The 22415-nt window shown below is 39.7% G+C and overlaps 1 protein-coding gene across 3 annotated transcripts; it reads right to left on the reverse strand.

Moving 5' to 3' along the window:
• Window positions 1-2873: 2873 nt before the first annotated feature.
• On the reverse strand, window positions 2874-22282 carry LOC138976305 (uncharacterized). Of its 3 annotated transcripts, XM_070349152.1 has the most exons (7): window positions 14981-15128; window positions 14174-14269; window positions 11866-12123; window positions 9884-10217; window positions 8748-8802; window positions 7113-7160; window positions 2874-4216 (listed from the first exon to the last, which is right to left on the reverse strand). In XM_070349152.1, exons 3-6 carry the CDS (start codon window positions 12112-12114, stop codon window positions 7157-7159), a joined length of 642 nt encoding a protein of 213 aa, XP_070205253.1. In that variant the 5' UTR covers window positions 12115-12123; window positions 14174-14269; window positions 14981-15128; the 3' UTR covers window positions 2874-4216; window positions 7113-7156. The 3 variants fall into 3 exon arrangements, with proteins under 3 accessions (XP_070205253.1, XP_070205254.1, XP_070205255.1); XM_070349153.1 differs by lacking the exons at window positions 2874-4216; window positions 7113-7160; window positions 8748-8802; window positions 9884-10217; window positions 14981-15128 and adding exons at window positions 18434-18517; window positions 18959-19039; window positions 20654-20714; window positions 21207-22097 and having other exon boundaries at window positions 11918-12123; XM_070349154.1 differs by lacking the exons at window positions 2874-4216; window positions 7113-7160; window positions 8748-8802; ... (1 more) ...; window positions 11866-12123; window positions 14174-14269 and adding exons at window positions 17187-17264; window positions 18434-18517; window positions 18959-19039; window positions 20654-20714; window positions 21207-22282 and having other exon boundaries at window positions 14981-15206.
• Between the last annotated feature and the right edge of the window lie 133 nt (window positions 22283-22415).

Here is a 22415-nt window from a genome sequence, read left to right on the forward strand (position 1 = left end):
TTAGTTTAAAAAAAAAAAAAAAAAAAAAAAAAAAAAAAAACATATATATAAAAAAAAAATTTTTTAATTAACCTAAAATGTTTGTTAGCATGAATTAAGGTCGTGTCGCAATTTTTCAACCAAGGCCAACACTTTATTTAGAAAATTTTATTCTGAATAATTTTCAATCTTTTAAGTTTGTGTGTTTTGTTTAAAATTAAATGGCGGGATCGGGTGTTGGTAACCAAACCAACACTTTATTTCGCAAAGCTAGCGTGAGCAGCTAGAGATTGTATTCTTTGATGTTGAATTTTTGTTTGTTTGTTTGTTTGTTTGCTTAACGCCCAGCCGACCACGAAGGGCCATATCAGGGCGGTGCTGCTTTGACATATAACGTGCGCCACACACAAGACAGAAGTCGCAGCACAGGCTTCATGTCTCACCCAGTCACATTATTCTGACAGCGGACCAACCAGTCCTAGCACTAAACCCATAATGCCAGACGCAAGGCGGAGCAGCCACTAGATTGCCAATTTTAAAGTCTTAGGTATGACCCGGCCGGGGTTCGAACCCACGACCTCCCGATCACGGGGCGGACGCCTTACTTCATTGTCTGTTTGATATGAGGATAGATACTTGATCTTTTTATCGTGCTTTAAAAGATTCAAGGATTGTTTGCGTTTGCTTGATCACACTAAGAAAACAAACGAGAGATTAAAAACACAAGAAACGAACACGCTATATTCCAACATCGGACGACTACCATACGTGAATAACTTGATGGTTGAAAATGCAGATCTGCTAATATGCACTGCCATTACATGTTTAAGACATGCACGGATCATAACACAAACGTGTGCTACTCCCTATAACTGAAACGTTAAAGCACCCTCACAAAAACACACTAGTAATTAATATCACAGTGGGAAGTATCCTCTTGAGCTTATACTTTAAAACGCTATTTAGCTTTGGTTCCTCAATGTTTGTTTGATGTTTGTTTATTGTTTGTTTTCAGGAGAGAGAGAGAGAGAGAGAGAGAGAGAGAGAGAGAGAGAGAGAGAGAGAGAGAGAGAGAGAGAGAGAGAGAGAGAGAGAGAGCACGAGTAACCATTGAATGCCATTTTCAGGTGTCATTTTTTCTTACTTGTAAAGTTAACCTTTGCCGTGCTTCCTGGGTTCACCTGTACCCAGAGACACACTAAAATCATTGTAACTCTGGAACCATTAAAGGTATCGTTTTGAAATTTTAAGTATCTCTCACACACCTAATTTGCTATCTGTCTGCAAATTTTTAGTGTGTACATGACAAAACATTAAAATTAATTGATTATGATAATTTACATAAACACTACCGATGGCGCGGGTTCACACAAACCCATACTTTTAAAGAGTAGTAGTGATTGTAACTATCCCTCTGCCGACGGCGCAGGTTCTGCTACACCCATAATTACCAGAGCGGCGGAACAGTGTCTGTCTGCCTGTTTGTCTCCAAGAGACTGTCTGTCTCTCTGTCTGTCTGTCCGTATCTCTCTGTCTGTATGTCTGTTGTCAGTTGCTCTGTCTGTCTGTCCGTCTATCTGACTGTCTGTCTATCTGTCTCTCTCTTAGTCTCTCTCTCTTTCTTAGTCTCCCTCTCTCTCTCTCTTTCTTAGTCTCCCTCTCTCTCTTTCTTAGTCTCTCTCTCTTTCTTAGTCTCTCTTTCTTAGTCTCTCTCTCTCTTTCTTAGTCTCCCTCTCTCTCTTTCTTAGTCTCTCTCTCTCTTTCTTAGTCTCTCTCTCTCTCTCTTTCTAGTCTCTCTCTCTCTCTTTCTTAGTCTCTCTCTCTCTCTTTCTTTGTCTCTCTCTTTCTTTGTCTCTCTCTCTCTCTTTCTTAGTCTCTCTCTCTCTCTTAGTCTCTCTCTTTCTTAGTCTCTCTCTTTCTTAGTCTCCCTCTCTCTCTTTCTTAGTCTCTCTCTCTCTTTCTTAGTCTCTCTCTCTCTCTTTCTAGTCTCTCTCTCTCTTTCTTAGTCTCTCTCTTTCTTTGTCTCTCTCTCTTTCTTAGTCTCCCCCTCTCTCTCTTTCTTAGTCTCTCTCTCTCTCTTTCTTAGTCTCTCTCTCTTTCTTAGTCTCCCTCTCTCTCTTAGTCTCCCTCTCTCTCTTTCTCAGTCTCTCTCTTTCTTAGTCTCTCTCTCTCTTTCTTAGTCTCTCTCTCTCTCTTTCTTAGTCTCTCTCTCTCTCTCTTAGTCTCTCTCTCTCTTTCTTAGTCTCTCTCTCTTTCTTAGTCTCCCTCTTTCTCTTTCTTAGTCTCCCTCTCTCTCTTTCTTAGTCTCTCTCTCTCTTAGTCTCTCTCTCTTTCTTCGTCTCTCTCTCTCTCTTTCTTAGTCTCTCTCTCTCTCTTTCTTAGTCTCTCTCTCTCTCTCTTTCTTAGTCTCTCTCTCTCTCTCTCTTTCTTAGTCTCTCAGTCTCTCTCAGTCTCTCCCTCCCCCTCTCGCTCCCCTGCAAGAAGTCGGTGAAGGGAGAAACTTGATGCACCCACTGAAGTAGCGCTGTGGGTTTCCCTGAACCCACCCCGTCGTTAGAGAAATAAACGGTAAAAACCCTCTTTCAAATGTATGGGTTCAGACAAACCCGCATCGTCATTAGAGAAATAAACGGTAAAAACCCTCTTTCAAATGTATGGGTTCAGACAAACCCGCATCGTCGGGCGTGAGCGGCATCCGGCAAAGGTTGATGTGTTGATTTCAAGGGAAATTGTTTTTGATGGTTACAAAATATATTGATCACACTTACAGGCGAATGACACAAAGTGTCCTATTCCCTGCCACACACAGTCGTCAGTTCTTTGTCACTCATAGTGTTGAATTTACTGTCACAAACACACTCACAGCCACAGTCACACACCCTCACTTGGCGAAATCAAACTTTCTTTCTTTATTTGGTGTTTTACGTCGTTTTCAACCACGAAGGTTATATCGCGGAGGGGGAAGGGGAGAGATGGGATAGAGCCACTTGTCAATTGTTTCTTGTTCACAAAAGCACTAATAAAAAATTTGCTCCCGGGGCTTGCAACGTAGTACAATATATTACCTTACTGGGAGAATGCAAGTTTCCAGTACAAAGGACTTAACATTTCTTACATACTGCTTGACTAAAATCTTTACAAAAATTGACTATATTCTATACAAGAAACACTTAACAAGGGTAAAAGGAGAAACAGAATCCGTTAGTGGCCTCTTACGACATGCTGGGGAGCATCGGGTAAATTCTTTCTCGTCCCAACCAATATGGGACTCCCCCTAACCCGCGGGGGGAGCGAAAACAAACACAATTCTCAAGAATCAAGTAAGCAACATATATTTTGCAAACCATAATCTGTACTGAGGTGTTCAATGGGAACCACATTTTTAGAGCAAAAGTTTAAAACAACACAAGAAGACAACACAAGAAGACTTGAAAACGTTTTCCTACTGGACAGAGCAAATACAGTTACAATGGTCCATACAAAAGTCATGATCAATGGGAGTTATCCACAACCCAGAAAATCTCATACAAAGGACAGCTGTCATGACATCTGTCAGTGCAGACGTCCACATATTTACACCAAAAAGAAACAAGGTAAACCAGAAAAAAAATCATGAAACATAATCAAGTGATAATCCGAATCAATTTTCACATCAAATATTTACGTCATTGTTTGCTTACATTCATTTCACTGAAGAAGGGCGTGGCCCAAAAGTCTTTGTAACTTGGTGTTTACTGGTTTTTTTTCTAATTAATCAAAATTTGTGTCATACCAAATTTTTAGAGCAAAAGTTAAAAACAACACAAGAGATTTGAAAAGGTTTTCCAACTGCATGGGTGGGAGCAAAAACAAAGTGCTTTACGAAAAAAAGAAAAAAAAGGTGTATGACCGGGTGGGTGTTGGGGGGGGGGGGGGGGGGGGGGGGGGGGGAACCACTTTGCTTGTCGACAAAAATATTTCTTTTAACTTCCATCAAAGTGACAGGAAACTGCGGGAAATGGAATTAATATTACAGTAGGAAGTAACAGTTAAATTTAGTACATGTGCTTCAGGTGTTTTTTCTTTTCATATGCCACTTTATCTTTAATTTGGGTCCAGGATCTCCCTTCCAGTATTTGGCTGCTTGCAATGCCCAACAAAATTTGTTTCTTTCCTGGAAGCTTTCCTCCCAAAATGGAAGCTTGAAAAAGCTTTGTCACGGCCTTCTCTTCTTCTCTCAAGAACTTGCTGAAGTTCCCTGAAACAGAAATTGACAGCTGTTCCTCAAAATGCCTTTGTTGTACATGCTAAAGACTACAAAAAATGAGCACCCCAAAAATCACACCTTCCATGGAGAAAATAACGTACAAAATACAAAAAATAAAACAATACTGACAAAAATACATATTTCCCAGGCCTTCAAAGACAGAATGATACAGCTAACAGAGCTAAACGACTCCCAACAGATGAAAAAATGGTTATTTTCAGTCCCCGGCCCCCTTCAGTGAATCTGGATCACGTTTTGTCAAAACGCAACAAACATTGAGTTTTTGGAGCGCTGTGGCAACTTTTAATTTGACCCCTACCTTGTTTTAATGACTGCCAGATTACCTAACGACTTCTGAATCACACACACATTGAAAGCATTGACAAGGTTTTTGATGATGATTAAATGTTATAATTAGCTCATTAATATAAATTTGGAAGCAAGAAAAGCTCGCTGTCCACTATTTCTTGCTGGAGGGCATTAGAAAGGTAAAAAAAACAAAAACATGTTGGTTGGATTTAAAAATTAGTTTGTGGGGTGTGTATTAATACAAGGAAATGGAACGAATATGATAAAATAAAATAATCAACAAGAACAACCCAAAAATCAATGAGACCATGAATTGCATCAAAGACAGGTTAGAATTTGTGTAGTGTGACTCCTCTTTTATGGTGCATTGCACTGAAGAGCAACCGCCCTGATATTATACGTTATTTGCGTTTTTGACCAAAATATGACATTTTACACAGATCGAGACAGTCATTGTTCTCCGAGACCGCGCTAGCGGTCGAGGTGAACAATGACTGTCGAGATCTGTGTAAAATATCATATTTTGGTCAAAAACGCAAATAACATTTATGTATCGATCGAATTCCTTTCAGGTACTGACTTTGTTGTTGTTTTAACGATTGAACGAGCACACACACACATGCAAGCAAACACATAAGCTTCATATTTTGGCGTTTCAGGTTGACCGAAACTTCCAAGGAACTATAAAACACACGTCATGTACTGACTTTGTTGTTGTTTTGACATTGAACAGCACACACACATGCACATGACGTGTGTTTTGTAGTTCCTTTGAAGTTTCGGTCAACCTGAAACGCCAAAATATGAAGTTTTGTATGCCTCTGACGTCACATGGCTCAAAGAAGGGAAATCCAATGTCCAATCGATACATAACCCTTTGTGGTGGACTGGGCATTTAAGCAAACAAACAAACAAAGAGATTGAAGAGCACAAGTCTGCTATATGTGCACTGAGCACAAAAAGTTAAGTTCTGTGAAATTTGGAGAGCCTGCAGCTACCCAGCAAAAACACCATAAAAACCATTGATTTTTTGCTGTTTTTCAGTTTTGTGGTCGCTCTCTTTTACACACTAGATCAGCCTGACAGCGCGACAGATTTGAACGAAATTTGTATGAATCATTAGGCAAGACACCAAATAAACTTTCGAATTTAGAAAATGTAAAATATCATTCAGTTTAAGTCACTGTTTCAACGGTTGAAAGTGAATCAAGCCATCAAAAAGCACAATTTTTGAGAGTAGATGTGGTCACGGACCAGTGACATCATACCCAGATATTGCTCAGATTCCAGAAACACATTTTTGAGCAGAAGAAAGACTGATTTTCAAATACACGTATATTTCTGACCAAATAACTGCTGTTTAACATCTGGGGTATACCACTGAAAAAAATATCCTTAACTTTTTTGTGCTCAGTGTATCAGTGCACGGCAATGAAAGTCACAAAGTTAAAAAGTGTGTGGAGTTGTACCTGCAATGTGTGGCCTCTCCGATGAGAGACCACATCCCTTTTAAGGCACAGTAAGCCTCCCGCAAACCATCAAAGACACACAGTACAAACACCCTTTTGTTTGAACACTCACCGCTTGAGAATATCTGAGGTGCCTTACGTAAAGAGCCAGCAATTTTCAATGAATTTATTTTTGCATGGTTTATCTAACGCCTGAGCCATCGTGGACCCCGGGGTGTGATCAACTTTCCTTTTTTTTTCACAAATCTAGTCGTCAGTTTGTGATTTCAATGCGACTCGCTTTATCTGCATTAGACCGTTATTGTGTAACTCTGAATCTAAAATGCAACAACGACTGCGAGTCACACAAACTTATCGGTGGAGTTTGGCTTCAAAGAAGCAAGTTCAATGCAAAAAATTCGTCTGCTTCGGGAAACACTTCTTTGCGTGACATGCTTCCGGACTCCCTTTTTGTCAATTTTTCAAAACTTCGAGTTGTACTGATCGTTTTTTGGTGAAAAAAAAATCTTTTAGGATTAATGAATGCTTGTGTTACAATAATTTATTATTTAGATTTTAGTACTAGCGCCAAAAAGCGTCTGATTTTGGTACTAGACAATCCTGCAGGCCATGCAAAAATAAAATTAAAAAAAATGCTAGCTCTTTACGGAGGGTACTTAGGATGTTCGCAAGCGGTGAGTGTTTAAATGAAAGGGTGTTTGTACTGTGCGTAAAAAACCTGGCAATGTCTTTTCGGAAACTGATAGTTTACGTGAACCAGAGTGTGCTGACGCTTTCTGTTGTCCATTTGTCTATTATCCCTACCAAAATTACCCGTCAACATGACAGGCCACCTTCAATTTAAGGACACTTCTGGCAAGTCAATCGCAGGTACCCCTGTACTATCTTTTGCAATTAGTATATTAGAAAACTAGCTATTGTAGTCTAAAAATCAGTACTGGCACAATGGTGCACAAGTGCTTTCCATGACCACTTATGATCTGGTTTAGCTCCTTGCAGGACACATACCAATTAATTCTGGTGGGGTTTTTTTTTGGGGGGGGGTGGGGGTGCATATTGTGCGAGTAGTATGCATGGCCATTTGTTATTATTATCAAGGCAGTACATACGTTTGTTGGATTTTCCTGCTACTGCTTGTACTGGGTCTGCATCATCAACTGTAGAAGAAAAAAATGTTCAACATGTGAGACTTTCATTTTTCAGACCTCAATAAATTAACACATTTATTTTAAGACTCCTTCCTTTTTAAGACCAGATTTTTTGATAGATTCCAGCGTGTTAGATTTTGAGAATACAATTGGGCAGAGGAATATTCTTAATCAAGTCATTCAAAAGTTATTCACTTTACAATATCAATTTTACATTGCCTTTGAACAACATTTTGACAACAGAAGATTGAAACCACACATACATACTCAGAAATCAAACAAATGTTTAGGAGTTATGAAATCAGTGTTTTTTTTAAAGTTTGGCCATGCATCTTCTTCATATCACTTCATTGCAATTATATATTCTTATGTCCAAATCAACTGCACTTCACTACCCCCCGCGGGTTAGGGGGAGTCCCATATTGGTTGGGACGAGAAAGAATTTACCCGATGCTACCCAGCATGTCAGGGGCGGACCTAGGGGGGGGGGGGGGGGGTTCCTGGGTGCCCGGAACCCCCCCATCCGGGTTTTTTTTTAATATTTACTGAATAGATACCTTGTTATCTTTCAGGAGAGGCCTCCGATTGACCTAAACAAATAAAATTCCTTCAGCGTCTGGGGGGCATAGCCCCCCAGACCCCCCACCAGGGCTCTGCCCCTGGACCCCACCGGGGCCTGAGCGGCCCCTGGACCCCTGCTCCAATTTGGAACCCCCCCCTTATCCACAACTAGGTCCGCCCCTGCATGTCGTAAGAGGCGATTAACGCTTCTGTTTCTCCTTTTACCCTTGTTAAGTGTTTCTTGTATAGAATATAGTCAATTTTTGTAAAGATTTTAGTCAAGCAGTATGTAAGAAATGTTAAGTCCTTTGTACTGGAAACTTGCATTCTCCCAGTAAGGTCATATATTGTCCTACGTTGCAAACCCCTGGAGCAATTTTTTTATTAGTGCTTTTGTGAACAAGAAACAATTGACAAGTGGCTCTATCCCATCTCCCCCCTTTCCCCTATCCCATCTCCCCACCCTTTCCCCGTCGCGATATAACCTTGAATGGTTGAAAACGACGTTTAACACCAAATAAAGAAAGAAAGAAAGAAACTGCACTTCACTGAGCTACTTTGTAGAAGGTCCAGAAAGGGTACCAATGTCTATCACATAAATACCACTGCTAATACATGCATACTTTTAATAACTGTTGACTTTGATGACTGTTACTTTCATGACAAAAAAAAGAAGACTGATATGAGAATCAATAGACTGATAAAAAAATCACAGCAGGACAAACAATGTGTGTGCCAAATGCAAATCTTAAGTCTGTTCTGTTCAGCAGATGTAACAAGTATTAATTCTGGCCTTTTGGGGTTTGGTTAGCTTTGAACAAAAAGAAAAACAACGATGTGTATGTTCAAATTTGTTTGAGGGCAAATTGGTTCAATCATAAAACTGATTCATATCAAACTAAAAAGATAGCATTTACACTTCTGATGTAATGTTAATACATCTTTGATATCAATCTATTTTTGTGCAATGCAGGTTTAGTCATCTAAAACATTATTGAAGTCACGTTGTTTTATCTGATTCAGATAAATACCCACCTTTCCTCTTGTCTGATTTCCCCTTCTTCGTTGTCTTTGTTTCTTTCAGAGTCACCTGAAATATGAATATTTATAATGAATAACAGAATAACACAAACATGGTGGAAAATGACAGTTAAACAAGAAGTAAATGCTCACACACGACTGGCCTTTGTAACCCCCGCCCATCCCTAACCCAACCTTACCCCATAGAAGACTCCCTCCCTAAGACCTCCAACCCCCGATCAGACATTTTCAAATCCATGTTTTCTATTATATTCTGTCAATAACCTAGAGCTGTAAGTTTACCCCATTTTAAGACCTGATGTTCTCAGGGTTTTGTAGGTCTTAAAAGGAGGATTCCACAAACCTCACTCAGTGACTAGCCTGATAAAATCAACACCCACCATATTTTGTAAAAAAAAAAAAAGAGATTCTTTTAAGGTAAGGAATCCCCATGGGAATTGGCAAAACATTTTTTACTATGAGTGTTTTGGGGTATGACCCAAACATAGGTGACCTTTTTTTGATTGGCTGATGTGTGCTATGGTTTCAAGCCAAACTTTGCAAAACAAAAAAGGACTGCGAAAAAAAATCTTGAGCCTCATAAACACAGTGCGGTTGAAAATGTAAACACTGAACCTCCCACCTCCTCCTCCATCGCAATAGCTCGCTCATTCAGGTATTGCGACTCTTAAGAAAAAAAATAATAATAAAAGTCAAACACAGTAAGACCGAAGACTGTGAATTTGACACAAAAGACAAACTGACAGGTTTCAAATCTGTGAATATCAAACTTTTGAGATGTTTTGTAAACAAACTGTTGCTCCCATCATGTAAACAACCTCCCTCCCGGCCATACTTGTTTGTCTTACGTCTAATCAAGCATTTAAAAGCAATGAAGATCATTTGTATATATGTCGATGTTAAGAGAATAAGACTGTATTTAATTACAGTCGAGATCGCTTAACACAAAATGAAAGGGACCAATATTTTTTTTCGGCTCAGAAGATAAAGCCTCATAACTTTTAAAGAAAGCAACATTCAAAATCCCAATCATTGTGCTGTTCTATACACATGAATTAGTGCTTTAATTTGGGTGTGAAATCGGTTGCAATAACTCTTTTGGTCAAGTTTTTATCATAAGGAGTACCTACCAATGTTTCGGCTGAAGGTCATGTCCTTCAGGGCTGTTCCCTTCTGTTGAGGGACTGACCCCTCTTCCATTGCAAATAGAAGAGGAGCCATCCGCGTCACCTGATGACCCTGGAAATTTTGTCGGTTGTGCCGAAGGTGGACCGCCTCTGTGTGGCCCATCCATCGGCACAAGACCTCGAAGTCCTGGTCATTTAGTCCCAACACTTGGGCTGTTGTTGCGATTTCTTTATGGAGGTTGGTGCTGCGTAGCCTTTCCGGGTGTTCTATTTTCTCGGCTACTTCGTCCACTGTTACACGAAGGGCATCCGATCCTCTGATGTAGCCATTTGAACCCTACAAAAGAAGGTACTAAATTACAGAGGAGTAAGGAACCCGTTTAAAATAAGGTCAAGCCATTTTGTTATACCTTTCAGTATAGACGATTACCCATTTTGTGACAGCCACACAGAGTGGAAGGCAGAAATCAGTATCTCGCAAAATGAGGGCACTGTTGCATGCTTGTCATTATTTGTTTCAGCATAGCAATCGTTAGATTCGAGTAGAAATTGCTCTTAAAACATAGCATGCTACGCCAAAAGCATAGCAGTTGGCAGCTATGTGTGTGTAGGTGTGTGTGTGTAGATGCATTCCGAGGAAAATGTGGGGCTGATCTTCATGAAACTGTCCATATAAGTTCTGCCAGATAATATCCCCAGATAAAAAAAATCTTTTTTAATAAGTGTCTTTGATAATGTAATATCCGCATTTTAGTGAAAGTTAATGCAGGTTCTGTCACGCCCTCATTTTTCTTTTGATCAAATTGATTGAAATTTTGGAGGCTTAAAATCTGAAAAATGTAATTAAAATTAAACAAATCTGCTATCGATCCAAATATGATTTCATCTTATATTTTATCATTCTGTTATTCAAAAAAAAATACACACGTCATGTTTGGATTAAATGCTCAGAAAGTTAAAAAGAATAGGAAAAGCGTGCTTACCTATGAAGCTCTATAGCCTACTATGTTATCCCTTGCTTATTGATATATATTTTCCCATGTTCTTCAGGTGTCATGTAGTGCAAATTGCACTCATTTGTCTATTTGTATGTTATTTACCCCCCCTCCCCCTCCCAACAAAACACAAGAAGGGCAAAGCCCATACGACTCACATGCTTGACCTTGACATGGTCAAATAACTAAACCTAGCAATGACATCATACACTAAGAACTGCTTTACACATTTTTCCTACCAAAATACATGTGACCTTGACCCAAGGTCAAGGTCATCCAAGGTCGTGCAACACAAAGCTGTTAATTCAAGACATAGGAAGTACAATGGTGCTTATTGGCTCTTTCTACCATGAGATATGGTCACTTTTAGTGGTTCACTACCTTATTTTGGTCACATTTCATAAGGGTCAAAGTGACCTTGACCTTGATCATATGTGACCAAATGTGTCTCATGATGAAAGCATAACATGTGCCCCACATAATTTTTAAGTTTGAAACAGTTATCTTCCATAGTTCAGGGTCAAGGTCACTTCAAAATATGTATACAATCCAACTTTGAAGAGCTCCTGTGACCTTGACCTTGAAGCAAGGTAAACCAAACTGGTATCAAAAGATGGGGCTTACTTTGCCCTATATATCATATATAGGTGAGGTATTGAATCTCAAAAACTTCAGAGAAAATGGGAAAAATGTAAAAAATAGCTGTTTTTTAGGCAACATTTATGGCCCCTGCGACCTTGACCTTGAAGCAAGGTCAAGATGCTATGTATGTTTTTTGGGGCCTTGTCATCATACACAATCTTGCCAAATTTGGTACTGATAGACTGAATAGTGTCCAAGAAATATCCAACGTTAAAGTTTTCCAGACGGACGTCCGGACGGACGGACGGACGGACGACTCGGGTGAGTACATAGACTCACTTTTGCTTCGCATGTGAGTCAAAAATGAGAAAGAAAAGGTTCTAATTGAATGCCATGCACTATTATTACCTTGCTGTTTAAGGCAAACACAAAAGGGTTACTCGATGCAACCATTCCTGCTTGACGAAAGTCAACAAGGCTGTGCACGGCTTCCTGGACTTCAGGTGTCAGGATCACTGGCAGAGGGCGTGACCTTTTCCCGCGCAGCATAACCCTGGCATGGGTTGTCAGCACACGTTCTTCCCCCTGTGTCAGCCGAAGTTCTTTAGTGTGGCTGTCCATGCCTTGGTGAATTTGTTCTAAGTCTTTCAGCGTCATAGTTGCAGCCTATAAAAAAAAAGCATATCATATGAAACGTTATCAAAATAATATCTAGTCAAGATTTGAGACTGAAACTAAGGCAGCAACACTGAAAAGCAGTCAATATGTAGTAAGGTTTGGCCTGTCTCTACAAAGCATGCTAATGTGAAAAGTTAAGCAATAGTTTCTCAGTGCTAAAACCTAGATGGTAAACAGCTATAGTTTGATCAGAAAACAAGAAAAGCAAATGCTTGCACACAACTCGCCTTCGTTGCCCCTGTTAATGCTGCCCAAAACAAATAACGGTTTTGGGGGTGACAAAAAAAGAACAGGGCCGGAGTGCTATGTAAATTAGGAGCAGTTCTTCCAAACCCATTAAAAAAAATATGACACTACTAGCCTGTTCCCGTATACTGAGCCAGATTTTTTTGTTTTAGCAAACTGCATTGCAGTTCCAGAGCAAATGATCATCGTTCCTTAACGAATGTGTTTAAACCTGTTTTTTTCGTAATATAATAATGCACAGCTCGAAAATATGGCCAAGAACAAATCTAAGGTTCATCGAAGAAAGAAGAATAACAACATTCTTGTCCAACACAACTTGCATTTTGCCGTGTGCGCTGTAAAATCTCCCAACCTTTAAAGCAGACGAAAAGCAGACATCTTCATATTTTTCCAAGGGAGAAGTCATTGGTCATAAAGTCTTGCAGGACAGAAACATACTTCTCTACGCTTTCTTTGCTTCTCAAAAATAAAATGTAATTCTTTATCTCAACTTGTCAAGTAAGTCAAACAACCATAGCACACAGAACTGGGCAATGACACTGATTTGAATAGGAAAGATCTTTGATAACGCAAATATAAATTGTTGTTTGTTTGTTTGTTTGCTTAACGCCCAGTCGACCACGAAGGGTTATATCAGGGTGGTGCTGCTTTGACATTTAACGTTGCACCACACACAAGACATAAGTCGCAGCACAGGCTTCTTGTCTCTTCCAGTCACATTATTCTGACACCGGACCAACCGGGCTAGCACTAAACCCATAATGCCAGATGCCATGCGGAGCAGCCACTTCAATTTTAAAGTCTTAGGTATGACCCAGCTGGGGTTCGAACCTACGACCTCCCGCTCACTGGGCGGACGCCTTACCACCAGGCCACCGTGTTGATGTGGTCACACCTATCTCGAGAACTAAGCATCGCACAGAACTAGCGCTCTTCCATTTTGTCACCTTCCTGAACCATCTTACCTTTTAGAGGAAGGGAAAAAAAAAGCTGTTTCAGCTTCATAAAATAATGTTAAAGAGAACTTATGTGACCATAATTTACTTCAAACCTAAAATTATTTGACATATGTGACCCTCCACGACGGCATGAGTCACATGTCACCTTTGCATGATTTTCATATTTTTACATTTTCCTAAAGAGTTTTTTATGCTCTATCCAGTGGTGAAACCCGTTTTAGAAAAGAGCAAAAACTGTTTGAGTTATAAGCCTGTGACTAAGGTGACCCTCACGCTGTTACCATACACTCTCCGGACTTATATCAAGTCTAGCGCAGAACCGCGCGAGGTGACATGCGACTCATTTCGTGGTGGAGGGTCACATATTTAAACTGGCACAACCTCCAGCCTCCTCCCACTGACATACTTATCAATATCCACCACATTTTAAAAGGAAATTCCTTTTTTTTCAACAAGAATTATAATTGTAATTCAATCAAGTTGACGTTTTAATGAAACAGATCCTGTGATTGGTTAGAATGCCCCAACTCATTAAAAATTACTGGTAATTAACAACCTGCTGGCAAGGCACATTGATACAGCTTCAACTAGTCTCGGTTAGCTTTGTGGGTCATTTTACAAGTAGAAAATATGAAGGACAACAAAATACCAAGGCCATAAGGTATGCGAAGTGATGACGTCGAACACTTGACGTAAGTTGATGCATGAATTCTTCGGCACTACGTCAGGAAATTCCAAAGATCGCTTTTGTGATGAAAAATTATTCTAAAGGCAGTTTACAGAGTGGAAATTTGGTTTTTCACTGATAAAGTGGAACAGCCTTGTATACTAACCTCTGTCGGTCATCTTCTGTTGAAAATGATGATGTATGCCAGAACAACCTCCGCAAGTCTTCTCCACAATTCCGCTGATGCTCCCGTTTTGATTTTCTTGGAAGAAAAAAACAACACAATCAATCAGCAAAATGACATGATCCCTTTCAAAATACATAAAATCATGAATAGTAGTCAGGGGTGTCGTTTGGATCAGCCCTTCACCCAATCGCCGATTTGTTTTTGATTTGGCTGAAACTTCATGTTATCTTTACATTTAGAATTTTATTTTTTATTTGGGGCACAATCCAGAATTAAATAATGTTTCAGACATCAAGGTGGAAGTTACTCAAAGCCCTGAAAGTCCAAAAAATAGTGCACTTTTAAAAATTTACAAGCCAGAGAACAAACTTTACTGACCAAATCAACAATTTGATTCAGCATTTACTCACATTTGACAAGTAGATTACCATTTCTACTCGCCAGTAACATGTTTGCACTTGCCATGGCAAGTAAATACTTGCAACTTTCAGCGCTGTAACTCTGGTCTGTATGTTATGAAGTGTGAGTATATGACACCCTTTTTCCAAAATCATGCACACCAGAGCCAGGATAAACTAATTATTTTGCTGCGTGAGCTTTATAAAACACATTCAAGAAATATATATTGACCCACTATTAACCCATTTGAGACCATTTATTGTCCAATATTAAGATTAAGAACACCCTACACATTCAACTTGCCACCACAACATCCTCTCCCTACCCCCATCCTCAACCACCACAACACTTCTTTACCACAACTTACAAACAAGTAGCACAACTTACTTTTGTCAAACTCTTGATTTTCTCCCTCAAACTTTCACACAAAATTCGAATGTCAGATGTTAGTGGGATCTCTGCCGTTTTCGTGATTTTTGTCTCCTTGAGTTGCAGTGCCGCGCGGTGTCCCACATCCATCCCCCAACTGGTGGCCATCAGATGTTGAAATTGGGATGCGTCTTGACCAGTTTGGCAAGCTTTAATTTCAGCTCCTTGAAGAGCTTCAGCACACCTGAAATATTAATTCAAAGAATACACAAATGTTCTATACATGCAAGAGGACATTATAAGATGTTTGATGGGTTGTTGACAGACCAGCTTCTTTGACGGTCCGAGGGGGAGCATATCGTCTTTTGTTTCATATTTATTGACCAAGGCCCGTGATCGGGAGGTCGTGGGTTCGAACCCCGGCTGGGTCATACCTAAGACTTTAAAATTGGCAATCTAGTGGCTGCTCCGCCTGGCATCTGGCATTATGGGGTTAGTGCTAGGACTGGTTGGTCCGGTGTCAGAATAATGTGACTGGGTGAGACATGAAGCCTGTGCTGCGACTTCTGTCTTGTGTGTGGCGCACGTTATATGTCAAAGCAGCACCGCCCTGATATGGCCCTTCGTGGTCGGCAAACAAACAAACAAACCAAAAAGATATGAACACCAAAACGGTTTTGTATGACGGCTTACTAGTGCCAAAACCTAAGGTTACCATTTTCACGTGAAAATTAGTAAATAACAGTGTTAATTACTTATTTTTAATTTTGCCTCATTTTCGGTCACAGTAGTCAGACTTTAAGAGTCTCTGAGAGGCTACAACGTCCGTCAAACATCACTCTCACAATATTTCTGAAATATCTTTTAATAGAAGGCCTTATCGACCAAGTTATCCGTAGGGAAGATGCATGTCAGTTTTCTGCAATAGCGCTTTCCTTAACGTTGTTTTTGGGTAACTTAAAAAAAATAATAGACCCCAAAAACTTTCGAATCGAAGCTGCTTTTAGCAGACGGACTTTTGATCAGCTGTGGTCACACACTTTCACATATCTTTCAATATAATTCCTTATTCGACAAGTTGTCAGGCAGACAGGTGTGCCTCATATTCATTTCCACTACTACACTCATACATCTGCTTTGTAGTGTATTAGTGAAAGACAATTGATCCGAAAATGTTCGAATCGAGAGAGGAAAAATGGCGTGTGGCCGGACTTGTGCTAAAGGTCCGACCACTAGCAGACTGATCTGTTCGGTCTAGGCTAACACACTTTCACAAATGTCTTTCGATAGAATTCGTTATTCAACAAGTTGTCAGACACACAGTTGTATGTCACTGTTATCTACACATGCGTTCAGCTCTTATTGTTAATTTGCATCGGATTAAAGAACAATGGGCCAGAAAAGTATTGAATCGAAGGATTTTCGCTCTGGCCGGTGTAACAGTCGCGCATGCGCATTGAACCTCCACAGTCACAAGGCACATGAAAATTAGTAATTAACGCATGAAATTTTTGTTTTGACGCTAGTAAGCCATCAGGAGGCGAGCCAAAACTGAAAATTAGACATTAACACTTAAAATAGTAATTAACATGATTGTGAAAATGAGTAATTAAAACGTTTAATTTAATTTTTGCGTGAAAATTAGTCACTTTCACAGGTCAATTACGAATATATTGTTTTGGTGCCAGTAAGACGTCATACTTTTGGTTAAAAGCCTGTAGTTGCATTGGCTAGTAAAATTGTTCCCTTACCTGGTAAAATATCAGAAGCCCTAATACAGTACGACTTTACAAGTGCATCGTGCATTCTAATCAAATTCGCAATTGGCCCAGAGAGACACCGGAAAGGCAAATGCTTGCAACGAAATTCACGATTGGCAAATCAAGTCACGTGGACAACCTCAATCAGTCATAACAGACTGGTTCGCAACCATTGGTACTCGGCTACTTGTGCTATGTTCATTGTTGATTGTCGAGCGATGATTGAACATTTTGCATGCCTGTCATTTTGTGTTTGAACGTAGCGTAGAGTTTAGCGTAACAATTACAGCAAAATCGTAGCATTCTACGTCAAAATTTTAGCAGTTGGCAGCTCTGTGGGTAGTACATGTTTCTCCACATCAAATCTGCCCGAAGGGTTTTAGAGATCCAATTTGCCAAAGAAAACGGCTCCTTACATAGTACACCATTATCTTTCATGTGAAAGTAACAATAAACTGACTTACACTCAGATGTCTCAGACGCTGGGTCGGGGGAAGAGGTAACACTTGCTCCTTCGGGGTGTTCAGCACTCGTCTGGGCTCCTGTGAGGATACATACATTAAATTCAATAAATTCTGCTCTTCAAAGAGAACCAGATTTGTGGTTTGGACATGCAGGCATGATAGTTGGCCTGGTTATATTTCTGCCGGCTCCTGTTGATATCCATTCTTAATATGTCTGTTATCATTTGCTAACAGTCAGCATTTTATAAATAACTTATACTAAATACATTACATTTCAGACGCTCCTTTAATTTCAGACACTCATTTGAGATGCATGAAATGAAAACCCTGTTATACAAGTAATTACAAACTAATTGCAAAGTGCTTTCAAATCATCTGTGCATTGGCTGTGCTTTATGTGTAGCAAAACGGTTCTTATTTGATGAGAACGAGTATGTTACACTCAGCCGAAGACAAGGCGTAGAACACAGTCAAGATATGGGATCAATAAAGCCCCTCTGACATAGAAATGGAAAAACTTGCTAAATGAAGATTTTTGCTTTGATGCAGTTGTTTTCTAATGGGAGCCGCCGTACATGTTTCTTGCTCACGTACACGTCTGCACTCTTGGGGCCCAACAGCTCAGATGGCAGGTCTTACCCAATCAGCAGCATTGCGTCTCTTGGCCATGCTTAATAAGCTTGCCTCTATGTTTTTGGCATGAGTTATTTCCAAAAAAAAGTAAGTCCCTGCAGGCAATATAATCAGCTGTGCAGACAATGCCCTGTACCAGAGACTGTTGAGTACATGCCTGGTTGTCTGTGTGTGTTTTGGTAAGGCATCGAGTATGTGGGGGAGCAGTAGTAATTCTCTTGAAAAAGGATACTCTCTTTCCGCCAAATTTTTCTTTCCTTCTTCCGCAGCAAAACTTGAAAAAAAAAGTGCAAATGTTCCAGAATCACTCATCAAAGAAAAAATTATTTTGGATTGAGGAAACAGACCAGTACACTGTACCTTCATCATCTGCTTAGAATACTGATGCTCTCATGAGACGTAAGATGGTAAACATGTCTCTGTGCCACTACAACACATGAAGTGAAACAAGAAACAGATAGAGAAATATGTGGCCATGATGGCAACCACTAACAATTCAGTTTTTGTTTCCCAATCCATTAACCACCCAAACTTTGGTTCTGCCTCCCATTACCATGCAGAATTCCCTCCTAGATTGCAAGGTAGCTGCTTGTTTTGTGGGGCATAGGACCTACCTGTCACGTTGGTAGAGTCTTCGGCGCAATCATCCAAAAAGTGGAAGTCGTGGACATCTTCAACTGTATCATCAGAATCATCATCTGAAAACAGAAATCAAGTCAGATATCTAAATTTAAAGCACAATGCTGTGCATTTAACTGAATCTTTCTGTAACTGACATTTTGAGGTGAGACCAGCTGCCTTCCCTAGTTCATAGACAATGCATATCACTAGAGAGAGAATGTTGCTTGCGTGTCTTTGTAAAGGGATGTGCATACAAGTGTTCCCTTCTTTGGCCATACACTAGGTAAAGAGATCAATAACTGAATAAGGCACAGGGGTCCAAATTGGGGAAAACAGTAGCACCTTACAGTCCTGAAAGTACTATATATGGTAGATATCCAATTATTCAAGCAAAACAACACACACAGAAACTAGTTTCTTTGAAAAAAATAGACAAGAAATATTGTGTGCTATTGCCATACTGAAATTTCCACTTAAATCGCAGGGTAGCTGCCTGCTTAGTTGTGCATAGGACCTACCTGTCACGTTGAGAGGGACTTTGTTGTCATCATCAGAAACGTCAGAGTATTCAAATTGAGCATCGAGTTCAGAATCAGCATCTGGAAACAGAATCAAGTTAGAAATCTTGATTTAAAGTACAATCCCCCCTCAAAAAATAGTCGTTGCCCACTACCTCAGATACAGTTGGTTTTTTTTCCATGTGGGTCAAGCTAATTCCCCGACATGCATACCGGTACATGCACATAATCAACACCCAGGCTGATATGGTAAGTTGCATTGTTTTCAGAAGTTACTTCTTTTTAGATTTACTACAGTTACCCCAAATAAACCATTTTGCTGAGAGCATCCAGGCTCTACTTTTAGAATGTGATCAAGTTGAGTTATCATTCTTTCAAACAAGCATCTGTCAATGTCTGTGATAGTGAGGTAAACACTTGTTTCCACAACCATCACTAGCATATACGCAACATACTCTTCATTTTGAAATTGTGTGACATTATGCGGGTTTTGCTCTCAGGACATCTGAAATAACCCCATTTTTAACTTTTCATGAACATAACCCCCCCCCCCCCCCCCGTGATGCCAACTTTTGCAAAAGGGGGAAGGGGGGGGGAGATGGGGTCAACCAAATTAGGGTCATGATGGCAGATTATTAAACCCTTGAAATTTGAAAACTCTAGCTTCAAAGACGCCTGATATGTTTTATGAATCAAAAATAACCCCAGTGTCCTCAAAACTTGACGAGGGCCAATCAATCCTAGGTCAAGGTGGGATATAATCAAACCCTACAAGTGTGGACAGTTTTAAAAGTATAACTTTAAAACCATCTGAGATAACCTCAACGTGTAATTTCTATAACCCCGCTGTGGCCCCAATATTTGACGAAGTTTAACTCATTGTCTCCCAGGTAGGGATATATCCGTACCCACTCATATGGCTCTATATGACCAGGTACGGATATATCCGCTCAGGCTGGTCTCGGCTATAAAAAAAAACTTTGTCAACATAGGTGGGGTAGAAAGTGAGGTCATTACTGAAGATCAAACCCCAAAAGTGTGAAAAATCTAGCTTGAAAAACATCCGAGATAACCTCATAGTTAAGTTTTTTGTTCACGGCCGGCCGAACAGACACAGGTTATTCAGGCAGGCGAGTCAAAAGTGAACATGCAAACAATTTTGACTTAGCAATTTTGTATGTGTCCAAGGGGAATGATGCTTATTACATCAAAATCTCTTGTCAGAGATATTGTGTCCACAAGATCGTTCTCACAGTAAGAAAATCAACAGATTTTATTACTTCCATGCATCTAACTGTCTTACATTCCCATTGCATAATGCTGTGTAAGAGAGTGATTTTAACATGTGATTAAATCAGACACAAAACTTGAAAAAGAATTGCACCAAAAGTAAAGTGCCCAACTGGGTGGGAAACGGTGTTTGATTTGTTTGACATTTTAACCAATCAAAGCTAGGGCTCTGGGCTGAAGTGCACGAAGGGTTAAATTTGTAGAGATTTATTCCTAATGTCAAGCAATCAGGCTTTTTGTCAATATAACACATCTTCAAACCAGTTCAGCACCGTTTAAGTACATGACCCCTGGAAGCAGCAATCACACAGAAAGCACAAACGCAACAACACTCCCTAGCTGAATAGAAAAAAGTCTTGGTAACCATTGTAACAGTAGACTACCTGACTGAAAATAAATAATCACCTTTATCCGCATGCGGAATAGTCAAATCCTCAGTGGGGGACTGCTCAGCAGGCAACCCAACCTAAAAACCAACAAGGATTATGCGTCAGGTCTCATTTATGTTTCCCTGAGAAAAAACAAACATATTTGGTGATTCTACACCAACAGCACTAATCTAAAGGCAAAAAAGATCTAAACCAGTCTCTCGTGCCATATAATTGATGGGTTTGTGTTGTTAGCTTTGCAGACTTTTAACCAACTTTTCGCCCATTTTTAACTTGTTCTTGAGTTGCTGGGGGCCATGCAAGTCTGCTGAAAGTCTGCTATATAAATGGCCTCAAAAAGTTTCTAAAGACAAATTTAGCAGTAACTTGAAAACTGAGTTGAGAACTGCTCGACTCGCTACAACTTGCCAGTGACTTGGCAGACTTTTCTTATTAGAAAAAAGATAGTCAAACATTCAGGCATATTTATTAAAGTATTGCTAACAGGGTCATACCTTGTACTTAGGATATAGTTGGCATATATATGCACTAAAATGTATAAGTCAAATGACATAATTAAAAGCACTAACCATAGAAGCACAGTTTTGATGTCTTACTGATGGTTGTAGACTCTGCTTTGCTGGCTGTGATGCAACAACAGGTTGACCAGCTTGATCTAAAACAACATGCATTGAACATAGCATATGGATTATATATATTCTCCACAGCTGTGTACCAGTGGAAACCATGTTAGTATATTTCTTCACAGTCTGCCTCAAACGGTTAACAGAACGATTTAAATCTCTCACGAAAAAAGCAGTTCTAACATTTTGGAACACACCAGTTTACACAGACGCCAGACTAAAGCAAACTGTACTATTTCGGTGTGCGCTCAACATGCTTTTCAAGTAACGCACCAATTGAGAATGCGAACCAAAAGTGTTTCCAGTACCGTTCGCTCCTATTATACCTGCATATTAAATAAGTTTTAACGGCATTGTCACTCTTCTGCTCCAGACACGGACCAAGAAGACCTCAGTTATGAGTATAGGAAAAGTCAGTTTAGCACTTGCAACTTTCAAAATATCATGTTTACGACCATAATTATCAAGTTGAGCGGCGGTCACGTGTTTTTGTTTGTTTTATTGTTCTTATTTTAGTTTTTTAAGGCTGTTGTCATATGTTGTTTGGTTGTTTTAAGAGCAGATGAACTTATGACCACTTTCGATTCCATTGTTTAATTGTATGCACAATAACGATGATCTTATGTCTAGTTATGTCTTATCCCTGTAAAATTGAATAGTGAAATCCAAACGGCGATCTTGATCGTTAGTAAACGGCCTTGTGACTGGATTATAAAGTTTTAATGAAATGACACTTTAATTTGGGTTCGAAATTTGTTGCAATAACTTGATGGCTAAGCCAATTACGTCATTTCGAATTTTAAAGTACCGTAACCAATGCAGCCGCGGAAGCTTTTTCTCAATAACTTCATGTCAAAATAATTGCGGACGCATTATTAAAAAAAAATGGACAGGATTTTTATTTTATTTTACTTTTGTACATATTTGTCACATTAATTCAGCTAAGATTGTAATTGACACATTTTAAGCATTGTCGGTCCCGTCTCAAGTTTCTAGCGCGGCGAACAAAACTTTTACTGAATCGCGTAAGGCAAAATCAGTGTAATGTGTGTGTGTGTGTGTGCGGGGGGGTGCTAAAGTTACGAGGAAAGAAATAGAACTAACAAGTTTCACACTAAACAACAGTAGGCTACCATAAACTAAATCCAAAATCAA

Source organism: Littorina saxatilis, linkage group LG9 (assembly GCF_037325665.1).
Source record: "Littorina saxatilis isolate snail1 linkage group LG9, US_GU_Lsax_2.0, whole genome shotgun sequence".
Taxonomy (NCBI): domain Eukaryota; kingdom Metazoa; phylum Mollusca; class Gastropoda; order Littorinimorpha; family Littorinidae; genus Littorina; species Littorina saxatilis.